This window comes from Atta cephalotes, assembly GCF_000143395.1.
Source record: "Atta cephalotes unplaced genomic scaffold scaffold00009, whole genome shotgun sequence".
NCBI lineage: Eukaryota > Metazoa > Arthropoda > Insecta > Hymenoptera > Formicidae > Atta > Atta cephalotes.
The window spans coordinates 6,117,613-6,133,753 of NW_012130073.1; the positions used below are offsets into that span (position 1 = coordinate 6,117,613).

A 16,141-nucleotide genomic window follows, 5' to 3' on the forward strand; every position below is an offset into this window, starting at 1 on the left:
TTAATTTATTATTATTATATAATAAATTAAAGTTACGTTTTTACGTTTTACTTTACGTTTAACGTTACGTACGTACGTAGTAGTATACTATACTACTCTCTCTCTCTCTCTCTCTCTCTCTCTCTCTCTCTCTCTCTCTCTCTCTCTCACTCTGAATTAAATACGTATTAAATAGCCATATATTTGTGTTACACTCACCAATATATATTTTACACAATCGCGTATACTCACGTTGGGATAATATACAATCAAGTAATTGGTCATATAAGTTAGTACATGTAACATCATGCTAAAGCAAGTTGACCAAACTAGTAATTTCACTACAATAAACAATAAATTTGGTTGGTTGCAATAAAAGCTCAATTTTATATATTATATGGGTACTCTAAAATACACATAAATTACAGAAGCAAAGGTTATGATGCTCGTATTAACATCCATAAACCATTATAAATTTAAAAAAGAGTTTATAAAATTAATAATAAGAAAAATATCACTGTTACATAACGAAGACCTGCAATTGCAATACGCATTCAATAATTGAATTTGTGCAAAATAAAAAATAAACTGAATGATAAAATTTCTGCAAGTCAATATTTTGAACCGCGCTACGAATCTATATGCAATATTTGCTATTTCCATATTTCAGCATTTTGCTATTTTTATATTTAAAAAAAAAACTTGGAAATTGAACTCTCTCAACAAGTTTGATTATCCAAAGCTGATTATCACAAAAGCGTACAAACGATATTTGCTACAATTTACATGTGAATTTATATTTCGGCATAAGGAGAATTATTATTATTATCGCTATCGAGTAGTTACTTTCTCTTAGTTAAATTTTTTTTAATAGTTTACGAGTTTTATTTTCCTTTATGATAATTTATTAAAAAATTGAAAAAAAAAATTTCACAAAATTACAACAAATTTTTCATACATCGTCTAAATAATAATATATCGCGAATATTAATAATATTAATAATATTCAACGAATAATGCAAACGTTCTGCGTATCAAGCTTTCCAGATCCTCCATATTGAAATCAGAAGGAACAAATTCTTATAAGAATGAATATCAGAAAGATATAAATATAAATATAAGAAAGAGATATATCAGAAAGCTATAAAAGGTCAAAAGAAATAAAAAAAATAGAAAACTAATTTCAAAACGCGAATAAATTCAGAAAATGAGTCAGAATATTTGCAATTTAAAGTTACGATGTGCTGGATGTTATAATAAAACGTCTCAAGGATTATACCAGAATTTTAGGAATGTACAATAGAGAGTAATAAATACGTACAAATATAATTTTTATACCTGCATTATTCCTTTCTAAATGCAGATTAAAGCAAACCATGATTGACAGCTCGATAATACAAGAGAAGGAAACAAACAACTAATTTCTTTATTTTATTTTACCTTTATTTCGCGTTTAATCAAAGCGGTTATTATTAGACAAAAGCCAATAATTCACTATTATATACCAATTATTATAAAGCTTGTTTCAAAACTACATCAAAGGTTTTGTTTTACAAATTAACGAAAGATATAAAATTAATTAATATATTGATTATGTTCCCTGACACTCATTTATATCATAATAATTTTACATTATTTTGCCATTTTCGTTTGTTCCTGTTGGAGCGATGTAAACTACCGAAGAACGCAATGTCCGCATATCATCCGATGAAGCAAGATAAAGCAGAATAGCCAACTCTTTTCTTTTCTCTCTTAGTCTTGGCGATATAGTCTCGACGATAGGACAGACCGATAAAGAAGAATCTTAACGAGGGGTTGCGGTGAAGTTAAACTATACGCTTATACAGAGTTCAACGGTAGCTGGGTGGTTTGCGGCGTGAGGAGGTCGACCGGTTATTAGAACGAGGAGCACGAGTTGCCGGGAAGGTGTCTAATAGCCCGCCAAGAGTACAATCGCCCTCGAAGGTTTTGGCGCGGGGATACGTACTTTACATATATTTGCATTCCGTCGCCACAAATCCAGCCGATCGCAAAAGGCCGAGACTAGTAACGCGGGGAGGCATCTCTATCTTGGCAAGACCGAAAGGGTTTGCTGAGGTGTAAAATCTTTAATCTGTTCAGCTGCTTTCTTGTCCGACAAAACATTATTTCAGATTTCATTGCAAAATTCAACGCAACGTTGTTTTAAATTGACTATCATAGAAAAACATCAAGCACACGCGCGTATGTGAATAGAAAGCTAACCAAGATAGACCACAATCGATATAAAACATTTATACTAGTACAAAATAATATAAATATTTTAATATACTATCCACAAACGCAATTGAATTTTTTAAATTAAAATTTTTTTTATAAAATGTTTATTTAAAAAAAATTTTTTAATATAAAATTTGTATTTAATCATGATTCTGTTTTATACTTATTAATATATAAAAATATTAAACTTAGGCTTGTATGTGTATATACGTATAAAGAGATGTCCCAGATAAACTGCGATCGATATTAAAATTCAATAACGTCCACTAAATTAATTTCTTAATTCAAGAACTTTTATTACATCCTCGTCCTATTAATTTTTATCACGGAAGTTTCCTTTACGTAGACAAATTAAAGTTTTTTTTCTTCAAAATAGATATTTAGTTGTACATCCGTTCATGAATGTTCGCTCGTCTTACTTAACTTCTAGTTAACGTGAGCTTTGCCATGTATCAATGGGATACTATCTGCGAGCTTGTTAAGAGATATAAATCAGTAAGCTTAGCTGAGGTATTTATGGAGATGCATTAGCTTTCCGCAAGAGTATAGAATGCCAGCATTTATTTGGTAATTTCCGGCAGTCCGATATTCATCTCTCGAATACTATTGCGCCGGAGCGCGATAGAGCCGATCAATAATCTCTAAAAGTCAAGAATTGTGTCAGACCTTCGTCAAGCTAACCGATAATTAATAGCAGGGTAGATACTTTCATTAATTTGAAAAATAAGAGATAAGTCGGTTGTGCTCAATCTGCTAAAGATAACAAGTCTACTGTCAAGCGTATATATAATGAACAAATTTTGGAAAATTTAAAAAGAGAAACTGTTTTATAAAAATAATCTTAATTTATTAAATAAAATAATAATAATTTTATTATTTTGTTAATAAACATTACTTTACATAACAATTATTTAATGATTAATCAATATTTCATCAAAAAATATTTTGTCAAAAAGAGAAATGCTATGATTATTAATTGTAAGTTAAAACAAAAATAAAAAGTTGCTGTAAGAATAATGTAACGAAATTCACAGTAATATGTTTTTTTTATAAAAAAATGGATTAATTAAAGTATAATCTATAAGATGAATCTTGCGGACATTATTATATGTTGTACATGTGTTTCCTGAGAAGCCACGAAACAAATAATCAAGGATTGAATATCGGTGTCTTGTAGTAGCAATCACGGCTTTCTCTAGAGGTACTACGATGTCCGCTAAGACGACCGTAGTTGGCGAAGTTTGACAAGTTGGCGGTAACAGGGACGGTGGTACCAAGTGCCAAGAAAGTTCCGAGGAAGGATCAGTTGATGCATAGTCACGGGAAGAAGGATGCGCCCTGCCAGCAAAGGACGTGTTCCGCGGGACAATCGCGAGTTACGTATACATGGAAAACGCTGAATCCGCCTGTGCTTAGTCGAGTTTCGCAAGGACTAGTCAAGAATCCCGGACTTTCTGGATGGCGCGGGTTACAAATTCACGAGCAATCTCGAACGTACGATTTGCTCGCAAATATTTGTCGGCAACGGTCCTTAAATCATTCCGAGATTCTCATTCCCCACTCAATTTTCCGCCTTTTAGGCGTTATGAAAACTGAAAATTGCATGCAATAAGTTTAATGTCGGTTTTAAATTATGTGTGCGTAATATATGGCAGTCTTATTTTTATTCTAAGCTGTACACATATATCAGTTAACGATTATTTAAAAAAGACTTGCACATATTTATACTGTTATTAAATAATCAAAAATCTAACGTTGTATAATCTAACGTTGATTATGCAAATGTAAATTATTCAAATAAATATAGTTTAAAACTGCATTCCTATAATGACATGAAAATAGATATTTGTCGTTATATAGAAAAAAATAAGTATATATGTAAGTATTTAAAAATAATGAATTTGGGATCGCATTTTCCTTAAGTAACATTCTGCTAGTATCTTTTACAATCATTTTAAAGTTAATGATCAAAATTACAAAATAGAAAAATTTCATCAAATATGAATAAAAGGAATATAAAAATAAAAACCTAACCTGAACTAACCTGAAATGAAATATGCAACGAGTATTTGAATAACGTTTTTTTATTAATCGAAATAATGCGTTTGAATAATTATAAATAAATGAATAAATGGAAATTTTAGCAATAAATTTCATACGAGATAAAATTAATGGACCGAGCAAAGTTCGTACATTCAAAGCGTCGCATCTCACTGCCACTCATCACTGAGATTGTATGAGTTACATTTGCCAGATATGTCAGATGTGACGTGTTAATCTATATTGAGTGTAGAGTGAAAATTATTTGTAATTTTTCAAACAGACCATAATGAAGCTACGCATGGTATTATATTCATTCAGTGTATGTGACACACGATATTCTGGGCGACGGATATGAAAATGTTCTGCTTGACAAAACTTGCAATAATTATGATTTGTCATTTGTTTAATAGGACAATAAAATATTTGGGTTTAGCAACATAAATAAAAATTAATATTACGTAATTTAATTTAATTTATATAATTTTTACATACGCAGCAGATTTATATGTCTACTCTGATAATGTATTATTTATCAGTATATATGTGCTTTTAGGAAATCTCTTGTTTTTTCTTGCTCTCTCTTTCTTCTTCTAACATCTTATTAATAGCTTTAATTTAATATTATCCTCTAATTTAATATTAAATATTATTGAATAATTAATATTTTCTTATATTAGTATTTAATCTTCAATTAATAACTTTTTAAATATAATTTTATTGATACCACAATGTATAAAGTTTTTTATCTCATAGTAGATTAGTTTACTCTCTATAATTTCATTTTGCGTTCTTTCCTTATTTCTCTCGCAAATGCAATACATTATTATAATTATATTTCGTAAAATATTAAATAATTTTATAAAATATTACATTAATTGTAAAATAAAAATAATTTTTTAATTAATTATTGATTTTAACTTTAGAGAAGATATTGTATTTATCGGCAAATAAAAAGTAAAAATAAATCATTTAATGTATGGTGATATTTTACGATGATGGTACGTATATATATATATATATAGTATGTATAGTATGTATATTACAATTCAGTATATTTAAATATATTTAATATATTAATATATTAATATATTTAATGCATTTACAGTTATTATTTTACAGTTATTATTTTATCTTGGATTACATATGTAAATTTTATGACGTTGATTATTCTTTTGTTTATAATTATCCTTCTGTTGATTCATTGATAAAAATAATTTATTTTTTAATGATAAACATAATACAACAAAAAGACAATTTTTAAAGGAAAAGTAGAAGAGATCTGGATCTTTACCAACGACTTCGAGAAATCCAGTGATGCTGGACATCGGGTCAGTATTCACCTGGCACATGTACCAACCGCTGTCAGTCTTGCGCGTTTCTCTTATGTGAAGAGACCACGCACGATGGCCACTATGTGTCACAGCGATCCTATGATTCTTTGTAATAACGTGAGTCGCTATCGTGAGAATCGTCTGCGTATCGACTCGTAGCCACGCTACCTGTAACACAAAATCAACGATGATAGGTCAATTGAATAATCCAATCAAATAAAATATCGCATGCAGCGTTGTATGCGTTATGCCTGCATTTTATATATCGAGTTTTTAAGCAGTAATATGAAGAGAATTTCAATTTAATTATATTAATAAATGCTAAAAATGCGATGTGAAAGATATGTATTAGATAAAATAGATAAATTAATTCATGTTGATAAATTGTTGTAAAACAAGGAAAATATAGAAAAAAATACGAAAGCAGGAATGTTATTTTACAATAATAAAATTTTTGTTTTAATTGACTTCTATCAGCAATCAGCGATTTGTACACCAATATTTTTTTAATCATTTTTAAACATCTAAAAATATTTTTATTCCAGGAATATTTCTTTCATATTTTGAAATATAACAGTTTTAATTACGATCGTTATTTCAAATTGCGCTTTATTAATTCTTATCTAGAATAATTAAGGAAATGTCATTTAACGAAGCGATTTCTTCAATTAAAAATAAAAATGATCATATGTTTGCTAAGCGTTTTGAGACATGCATTTCGAGAATATGTGGATGGAATTAAATTTTCGAGATGCACATTTCATATTCAGCTTTCCCACTATCATATTCGGAGTGATAACAGACGCTAGTAGGTACTTTAGCCTGTTGCAGGCTGCGTTAGCAGAATTAATAATGTATCATATCATGTTGCAAAACGGATTTACATTACAAGTTTCGTTCGATAAGAAATGAAAAAAAAGAAAGCATTTAGAGAAAAAATTTTAATTCCGTTAATCCCAATAATTAATAGTTGCAAAAAAGAACTCAAAACAAATCTATTTTTCTTATTATAATTTTTATCAAGTAATAGTTTGGAAAAATCAATACTTAAACTTTATTTTTACGTACCATTATAATTGCTTTTTTCCATAAAAACAAAAATTCATTTATTATATGATAGGTACATATGTATTGATAAAGAAGAATAAAATACAAATATTATTAATTATTAAATACAAATATTATTAAAAACTTTTATTTTTATGAAGCAAATTGTAAATACAATTTTCTAATTTGTAATATTTATTTTAATCTTAATATAACAAAAAAATTATTATAACTTAGTTTCATATTATTTTATATTTAATTTTATCTTTTACATGTCTATATTATATATTATTTTATAAACATACAATTTGAATTTCAATATTAACAAACAATAATAAAAAAAATTCCTAAACATTTAAAATAAAGTTATAGCCATATTATCCAAATTGAGATTTCATAATTGAAACAATGTGTTAAATTCCTCGCCAAAACGTTCAAAAAGATGTTAAATATCAAGATATAAAGCTATCATGCTGAGACGCCAAATCAACGATAATAATAATGTATGCGACCTAGTTACCGCTTCATATGTCGTGAACCATTTCCTACAAAAGCACACACAATCCTTTTATCTGATCCAATATTCGCGAAATACAGCAAATGCACTATGAAATACGTCTATCATTTTGTAGATTGCATCACGATCTAGCCAGGATCTCTCACTAAAAAAGTAAATAGTATTTTTACTCTTTGTAAGAAAAAAAAAGATAAATCTTTCTAGGACGATGTCGCACGCGGTTTTACTTATGGATGTCCGTTGCGAGTTTTCCGCTTTTCGTGTGAGCCACATCCCTTCTTCCCTGTCTCCGACTATCCTCAACCATCGTCTTTCCTATCCTCATTGCGGAAGCTGTCAACGCGTTTCATCGCCCGAGTGCTACCGACAATGTACTCGAAGCTTTATACCAACTCGTAACATAAAGAGAGTGAGGATAGAAACAGAGAGAGAGAGATGAGGAGAAGAACAAGAAAAAGAGAAATGCAATGAAAGAAAATCAGAAAGAAAAAAAACCGGAAAAAAAGAATTCATTGTTACGCCAAAGTCATAATAAACTCTGCGCCGTTTCAGAGCACGCAACATCCGCTTCTTTACAGCATCCACGCGGTCTATAGGCAATGTGTCGCATATAACGCATCTCCGCCGCGTGACGCGTGTGTACTGTATGTACTGGACAGGCATAAGCGCTCTAATCACGAGGAACAACGAACGAGTAAAAGGAAGAACGTTTTGCGAAAGAGCGAAGGCGAGGATGAGAACGAGGACGAAAGCGGAAAAGCGGTGGTTACGTCCGTCGAGAAAGAAACCCGGAAAAGAAGGTGCCAGGATGCACCAGAGCGAGCAGTGAAGAAAGCGGCGGTGAAGCGCGGACGGCGAAGGGAGAGGAGGGCAGAGAGGTTGTAAATTGTGTGCTCAAGACGGGGGTGCAAGAGCTCTCGAGGTTGATAAAAGAGACGAGTGCAGCGTGACCGTGCGCGCGCGCGCGTCTATATGCATATATATACATATATATATATATATATATATATATATATATATATATATTAAAACAACACACTCCGTTTTCTTTTTCCTTCTCTCTCCGGTGGTATCGGTGTATACGCCTATTACGTACGCATGATGAAGTCTATGAGCGCGCGTAATGGAAGCGCATCATCCTCTCGCCCATGAGCCGCCGTCGGCTGCAATTACTCAAGCTCGTATACGACCGAAATGCAACCGTCGCGAACGTGCCGTGGCGCAGCGCGGAGCGAAACGGCACGTTTCGCTTTTACAAACGATCCGTTTCGCGGTAACGATATAATTGTGCTTGTCGCAATGTAATCTCTCCCTGGTGCGTCTCGAGTGCACCTCTGAATAAACGCCACGGAATTCTCTTCTTCTTTCCATTCTCCTTTTCCTCGCAACCACAACCACCAACAGCGGAACGCTTCCGCATCCATTTCTTTTTTCTTTTTATTTCGGCCACTGTGTTGTGTTTCCTACCTTGGACGTGCCATGATCAACCAGTTTGCCAGTTGAAAACGAGAGGAAATCAGAACTCGGCGGCAACTCTTTATTTTCGTTTACGTCAGTCGGTTGCACGAGACGATACCTGTGTATACCTACCCTTTTTTATTCGGACTCTTTCCTTAGCAGTCTTCCTATTCCTCTCGGCAACCACTCGTTGCATCGTTCCTTTCTCGCCTCATCTCTTTTAGTTGCAGTAAGTACGAAAGGTATATCTGCGCGGGTAGTTCTTTAATTTCGCGAAATATCTTTCCGAGAGGTACGGCTTTCGCGACTCGAACTTGCGGTGAAAAATGACTCGGGTAAGTTTGCCTCGAGGGTGTACCATGCCCTCGGACGATCGCTCATTCTTTCTCCTTCGATTTCTCTTCCGTTCGCTTGCGCTCGCGCAATCGTCGCCGGAAGTAAGTGACGATGGAGAACGTCGTGCAATGAATACGCCGAAGCGACGGTAATGCCGAGATCTCGATATACGTTCTGATAACTTTTAGAGTGAGTATTTTTCACACGATATCCTTACAATTCTAAAGCACCCTGTATCGGGTTAACAAGATTTATCGGTACTCTTAATTATTATCAAGTATCGCTTCTAGTGACAGCACTAGTTGACGTAATTCTATTTATTTAACTAATTGGATGATACAGAATCGTGTCAGCGTTACCACGAGTGCTTTTAAATAATTAGATTACACATGTATATACACGTATTCACATGCACTAATACCCTGCATAAAGCTGCAGCCAGTACTCAAAAATGTTCCGCTTGCTTTAAGTGGACATTATTTAAAATTACGCTTTCCAAATATATAAGTTAATTTTACTTACTAGCACTGTTATTGCGATTAGTGTTTGTAAAATATTTAGAAGGAGGTACAAATGTGAGAAAAAGAGGCAATGTAAATATATAACTCGTAATGTTACACATGTATATATATAGATATATATATATATATATATATCTGGAATACAATTAGAAATTAAAACTACATTACGAGTTATATAGGAGCACCTTTTATATATGACACATCGCTTGAATATCGTTATATTCAAAGAGGTGGTCTTTAGATGTGCGCAACGTTATACGCGATATGAATAAGAAATAGTATTTTTTTTCCGTCAACGCTATGTACTGTGCCTACATAGCGGCGTAATTATTCCTAGCTGGCGACCGATGGCTTACGAAGAAAAACGAAAAGACAGTGATTCGTATTTACCTGTCTGTGCAGCTCGAAGGTGCTCAAATATTTTAACAAGATACGAGCGCGGCCAAGCGATTTTCCGATATAATAACTTATCCAAGAGAAGGAACTGCATTCGATGCGCTGCTTCGACTACAATCTCGAAGATATCGCGTGAAATTTTCGTAGCTTAATAGCCGAGCATTGTGCTTTATCTAATTTAACGATGTTAATTAGTTAAAGATAATATCTATTTTTATCTGATAAAGTAATTAAAATTTAAAAAAATTGCTAAATCGGTGTTTACTATCATTTAAATAAAAACTTTGTTACACATTATTTGCACCTTCAAAATATTTTGTTGATTAGTAATCGAAAAGTGTCAGAAGAGGAATAATTTAATAATGAATTTAAATTTTATAATCAACGAATTCAAATAAAATTTTTGCATTTGAATGTAGATCATGGATGTTACTCGCGCGCTGCAAAATAAATTTCAATCATTTACGGGTAATGTAATTACAGCATTTTATTTTTTTCAATGTGAAATAAATAAAATAAATAAATGAAAAATTTTAGTTCCTTTTTGAAGCAAGTGATATATACTATTGTGTACATAGCGTGAGAGGGAGATTTACTGTTTGTCATATCACGACGTACGACAATGTATGTCATGTTACTAATTCGCAAAACAAAGCATCATTGAACGAAAATCAGCCAGCTTGCGCGAAGGCGTGTTCGCGTTTATTAAAGGCAAATATATTAAACGTAACCCAGCAACAAAACAAGTATTGGTTATTCAAGTTTTCTAGCAGCATGCTGGAAAACGTTGAATATTCTGGTATATAAATATTGGAAAATTCTAAGCGTGGCAGCGGTTACCAGTGAACGGCCATGATATGGTAATAATCACGCCTGTATAACGCTTGCGGTTGAAACATCTAACGCACGTCATTCACTCTTCGATCACTGTGTACATACGATCGTACTGAAAATTAAAAAAAAAAAGTGACGTATGTGACGAGGAAAATGTTCGCGTCGTATTAAAGCGTAGATATAGCTCGCATAATTCATAGGGACAACATTTTTTTATTTTCTTGCCTATATTTTTCACGAAATAAAAGTATCTATTAGTTGCTGATTACGTTTAGGAATAAATTAAGATATATATATGATTTTAACTTTTCTAAGTACATTGATAAACTCAACATTTTTTATATTATAGTCAATGTTTGTTCCACTTTCTAATTTTTTCAATTTATTTAATGAGGAAAATTTTTTAATTGTTTTAATGCACACAAAATCTGCTCATGTTACATTCAATATGTTATATTTATTACACTGAATAAGCATTGTTCTGTTAAAAAGGATTTTGTTAATTTTCAAGCTAATAATTACCATTCACACGAAGGATAAATTAAGTTAGCATTTTGTTTTACTTTGTGTTACAATTAAAAATTTATTTTTCCGTGAATATTTTACAGTAATATTGGTACTTAACTGCATTTATGAATTACCCTAGAAATGCTTATATTTTAATAAAAAATAATTATAAAATATGCACAATATAATATTATACAGTCATTTTCAAGATTTATATTATCAGATATGTTGAATATATAAAAATTATTAGTAATTACGATAAAGTTTAACAAATAAAATTTCAACGATATAAATTAACAATAAAAAAGATTTTATTGCCTATTTATTTTTAAACAGATTTTTGTTAATGTAATTTGAAAATTATTACTAATCATTTACTTAAAATTTGAGATTGAAAAAATAGACAATTTGCTAAGAATTTTTATTATAGAAAAATTTAGTTCTATTGCATAAAATAAAATATAGCTTAACAGAAAGAATTATTTTAATTTAATTAAAATGTCATTTATTAAATTGCATTTGTTTCAAAAATGATGTTTACAATATGCGCAGAGAAAAACAAATGCAGTAGACTGATCCAGATTTTAAATGCAACTCGCTATGAAACAGCCACGGTATTTTACCTTTGTGAAATATATATTTTACACATGATTGTTAAACGGACCTGTTGCCATGGTGTTCAAACAATAGGAATCTAATTCTATATATCGTATCGGGTTACAAGTTGGTACCATCGCATTATCAGAGAACGCAAAGATAAGCATCTGTTCGCAGCATCAAAGTTTATTGTGGACAGAGGACGAAATAGTCGGTAAATTCAATGCAAGTTGTACAGACGGATAATTAGCCCCCAGTGGTACAATCGGCATAATTATTGTTCACTGCGGCTTATCCCCACACATTTTCCTCTGGGAGTACTTCACTCTGATGTACATTCCTCTCTCTTTCTCTCTTTCTCATACCTTTCCATCACTGTATCTCTACCGTACTCTCTTTGGTTCGACATTTTACAATTACCATCAAACGCTCCAACCACTGACAAAACACACGATCGTATTAATGAGCCCAACAAGAGCCGATTGAACCGGTTTTGCCTAAACAAGGAATGCTCGGTTAATTGTAATCGCTCGTCAACCACGGACGCGCTAATTACAAAGGCAATCATCGTAACGAATGTCAAATACAGATAACGCTATCCCCGGTCGTTTGTGTTCCTGTGGACGGACAGATACGTAATTCCTAAAGCTCGCATTCTACGACTTTATTTGTCCAGCGCATTATCATTAACCTAGTTATGTGCAATAAGAAGTATCTCCCACTTACGTATAAGCTGTAATGTGCACCTCTTGTCAACAGCCGTGCTGATTACGAAAACAATCGTTGTAATAAGTGGCACATGTATAATCCGCTGAATGTCTTCTTAGGATTAAGTAGGACACAAAAATCGTATGCGGCCGCATATTTTTTGGATTTGTTACAAATTATTAGATTTGTTTTCTGTAGCTAAACTAATATATACTTTTGAAACTTAGAGTGAAATAACTTAAAGTGAAATATATACATGTTTGGTATTTGGCGAAAGCAAGAAAGAAAGTTCTAGTGCAATTTAGTACAGAATAAAAAATAGATTTATAATGCAGTCTGCTTGCTTTTTAATTAAATATTACAAATATATAAAAGTAAGAAGAATCTCTAGAAATATAATGTTTATAAAAATAAACAAAACAAATCTACTTTATATTTTATAAACTTTGTTCTATTTAAAAGCTGAATTTGATAAAGTTTTAGAGTAATAAAGTATACATATATTAATAAATATTAATATATCTATAAAGTATAATAGGTCAATAAACAATCTTCTGCCCTTATCAAGACGATAAAAATGAAGATTACTGATTTTTTTATTGATTCTCACATACCCACGTACGTATATATATTAAGGATTTCTGATATTTAAATAGATTTTATATTTATTCCGCTTTGTGGATTCTATTTAATTTAACATGTCACGATCTATTAAAAGCACTTTGAATGAAGTATTCATTATAAGTTGAGTACTTAATTCTTAAATGCCACACGGGGTTAATTGGACTCCAGTGAAAAAGTATATACTATTTCCAGAGTTTTCAATATTTTTCTTTTAAAATTTATTTGAGGATATACCTCAAAGAGAGAGCTTTTAAAAGAAGATGTAATTACAGTTATGGTGAAATTTTAGTGTAAATATACTAAAAAAAAATTAGTTAAAATTTTAAAGAGACTTACTCTTTCTAAACAAATAAATTGTATGTTTTTTTAATTTTTAATATTTTTCACTAAAAAATTTACTCCTTTTTTGTTGTACTCCTGAGATAATAATTTTTTACATAAAGCTAAGTTCGATACACTGATATTTTAAAAGATTTATTTTGCGAAATGAATGGAGAAATTTTAGAGAAAAAAAACTTATTTGACCTAATATATTTGGTATTATAAGTTATGAAAAAAGTATTTTTGGGTATATAATTACAAAAGTATGTAAAAATATTACAAAAAGTAGAAAAAACATACGAACATTTATTTTATTCTAGAACATTCGACACAAAAGTAAACGCGATGCTTATCCCACATCTGGCATAAAAGCAAATTATTAGGGATGCATCGGATATCCGGAAAGTATCCGATATCTGGTATTATCCGGCACTTTTTTTACTATCCGGACTGGATAACCGAATATCATTAGTATCCGGTAATATATTATCCAGTTGAATTTGATATTAATCAATTTAATTTGATATTAGATTGTTGATTTTTTTCTTATATAAATGTTCTAGAAACAAGTATGCATATTTGATACTGTAATATGTTATACATTTGCTACAATCTTTTTCTCTAGGTTTTTTTTAGAAGATATTTTGTCCGAATCCGATCGGATATCCGACTCGAAGAATTTCGGATATCCGATATTACATTCTGTCTGGATATCCGATATCTAATATCCAATAATTTTACATCCGGTCCCTAAATTATATTCTTAATTATTCGTGAAAAAGTTATAATTACAACACTGAGAAAATTTTATAGCGTGCACAGTAATACTTACAATTCAAAATGATGAAATTTACACAAAAACGTGAATAAAAAAATCGCTTCGATTTTCATTTTGTACCCCGGGTATTTTGTACCCCGCCTCGAAATGCATCATTCCTGCTCGGCTACTATACAGAGACCGCGAACTTTTCAACTGGTAGTTGGGGATCTAAATTAACAGTAGATGAAGCTAGAAGTTTGATTTAGCGGGATTATAAGATATATATATACGATTGAAAAAACCTTGGGGTCTTTTGGACTCCCAGTTGCATTTAAGGGTTAAGTTACCCTCTTATAACTAAAGCTTTTGTTTGTTTACAATAAATTTGTAGTTTTGTAAATTCTAAACTGCTTCATTATTCAAAATAAACAGTCCTTTCATCGGAGATTGCATTACTTTGCGTTAAAGCGATCGAAACTTATCAGCTTCGAAAATAAATGTACTTCCGATATTGTTGGCCGTTAAGTTAAATAGGTCAGTAATAGCCTATGGCGTATTCTTACTTTCAAAGCTGATAAGTTGTAAGTTGTTGTAACGTGACGTTAACATATATTTTTATACGGATTTATCCAATTACGTCTTTTTAAAAGAAAAGATCACATATGGCACGTAATTAAAAAATAGCTTGTTATTTGTCAGAATAAAAACAATTAAGAATGCCGTTATATCGCAAATACTGTTGGACATACTGTATCTAAAATTGTCAGTTTTCTGTTCGTTCGTTCTCTTGTATTAAAAAAACAACCTGCTAGTATTTATCGATTAAAAGCTAGCTGGTCTGCCACGAACGACAAAAAACAATCGGTACATAAAGAAACTGTGAACACATGTTATCCGTGTCGCACGGATTGCCAGGTTTTCCTTTCACTAGAAAAATAGTAGAGTGACTGTACAGTTTCGATCGACAATATAAAATTGCGAGAAATTCAAGTGACCACTATGTAAATCATACAATTGTCCTAAAATAAAACAATTTTACTCAGAAAATTAAAAAAAAAGAAATAACCTTAAGGTTTCATTTGTGTGTTTTCTTCGTACCACAAATTTTTTCAAACCTGTTGATTGGTTATAAGAAAAAGAGATCTGAGAACCTTTCTGTCCTGCAGCCATTTGTCGTACAATATAAAAGTAATGAATAAATGAAATCCCGCCCTTAAAAATAATTCTATTTAACATATCTTATAAGATGTTCTGTATAATATAACTTTACATTTTAATCAGACTTATTCAATATTTAGTATCGTTTTATCGACTTGGGTTTTTATCATCAATACGTGACATGGAACAAGATGAAGAATTTCTTCGGAGATTGTTGAAAAGATACAAGAGAAAAATCTTTCTTTTGATAAATAAAAAAAGGATTGGCTGAAATAAAATCGGATCAATTTCATCATGCAACATTCGGTTGTCTCGCCAACTGATGTATCGAAGCTAATATACGCTCGCTGCTTATGCGCCCTTTACATGAATTCACAGACACCGCAATATGCTCGCAGGCTAGCGTCAAGATATCTGTCAAACATCCCTCGGCAGAAAGAGTCCTAGAACGCGTATTCTTCCCCATCTTCTTCTTCTTCGCTTTCCCCATTCTCCGTCAGACATCATTTTTCATATCTCGACTCCCAAGAATATCCGCCGAAGGGTGACGTCCTCCAACCTCTGACGTCGACAATGTGCTGCGTTGATTGAATCGTCGAACGTCAAGGAATTTCCTGCTCCAACTTCTGTCTCCTTTTCTCTCCTCCTTCCATTCTACCTTCCCTTTTCCTTAGTCGCACTACACTCTCTCTCTCTCTCTCTCTCTCTCTCTCGTAGACGACGTCGACGAAGACACAGAGGANAG

General features: G+C 31.8%; 1 protein-coding gene across 1 annotated transcript in view; it reads right to left on the bottom strand.

Annotated features, from left to right (window-relative positions):
* Nucleotides 1–16,141, bottom strand: part of LOC105627582 (neurotrimin-like) — a 98,496-nt gene that overhangs the window by 18,036 nt on the left and 64,319 nt on the right. Inside the window, exon 3 of the mRNA XM_012208864.1 lies at nucleotides 5,573–5,780. Coding sequence (XP_012064254.1) covers nucleotides 5,573–5,780 — 208 coding nt within the window. The remainder of the gene's footprint in view (nucleotides 1–5,572; nucleotides 5,781–16,141) is intronic.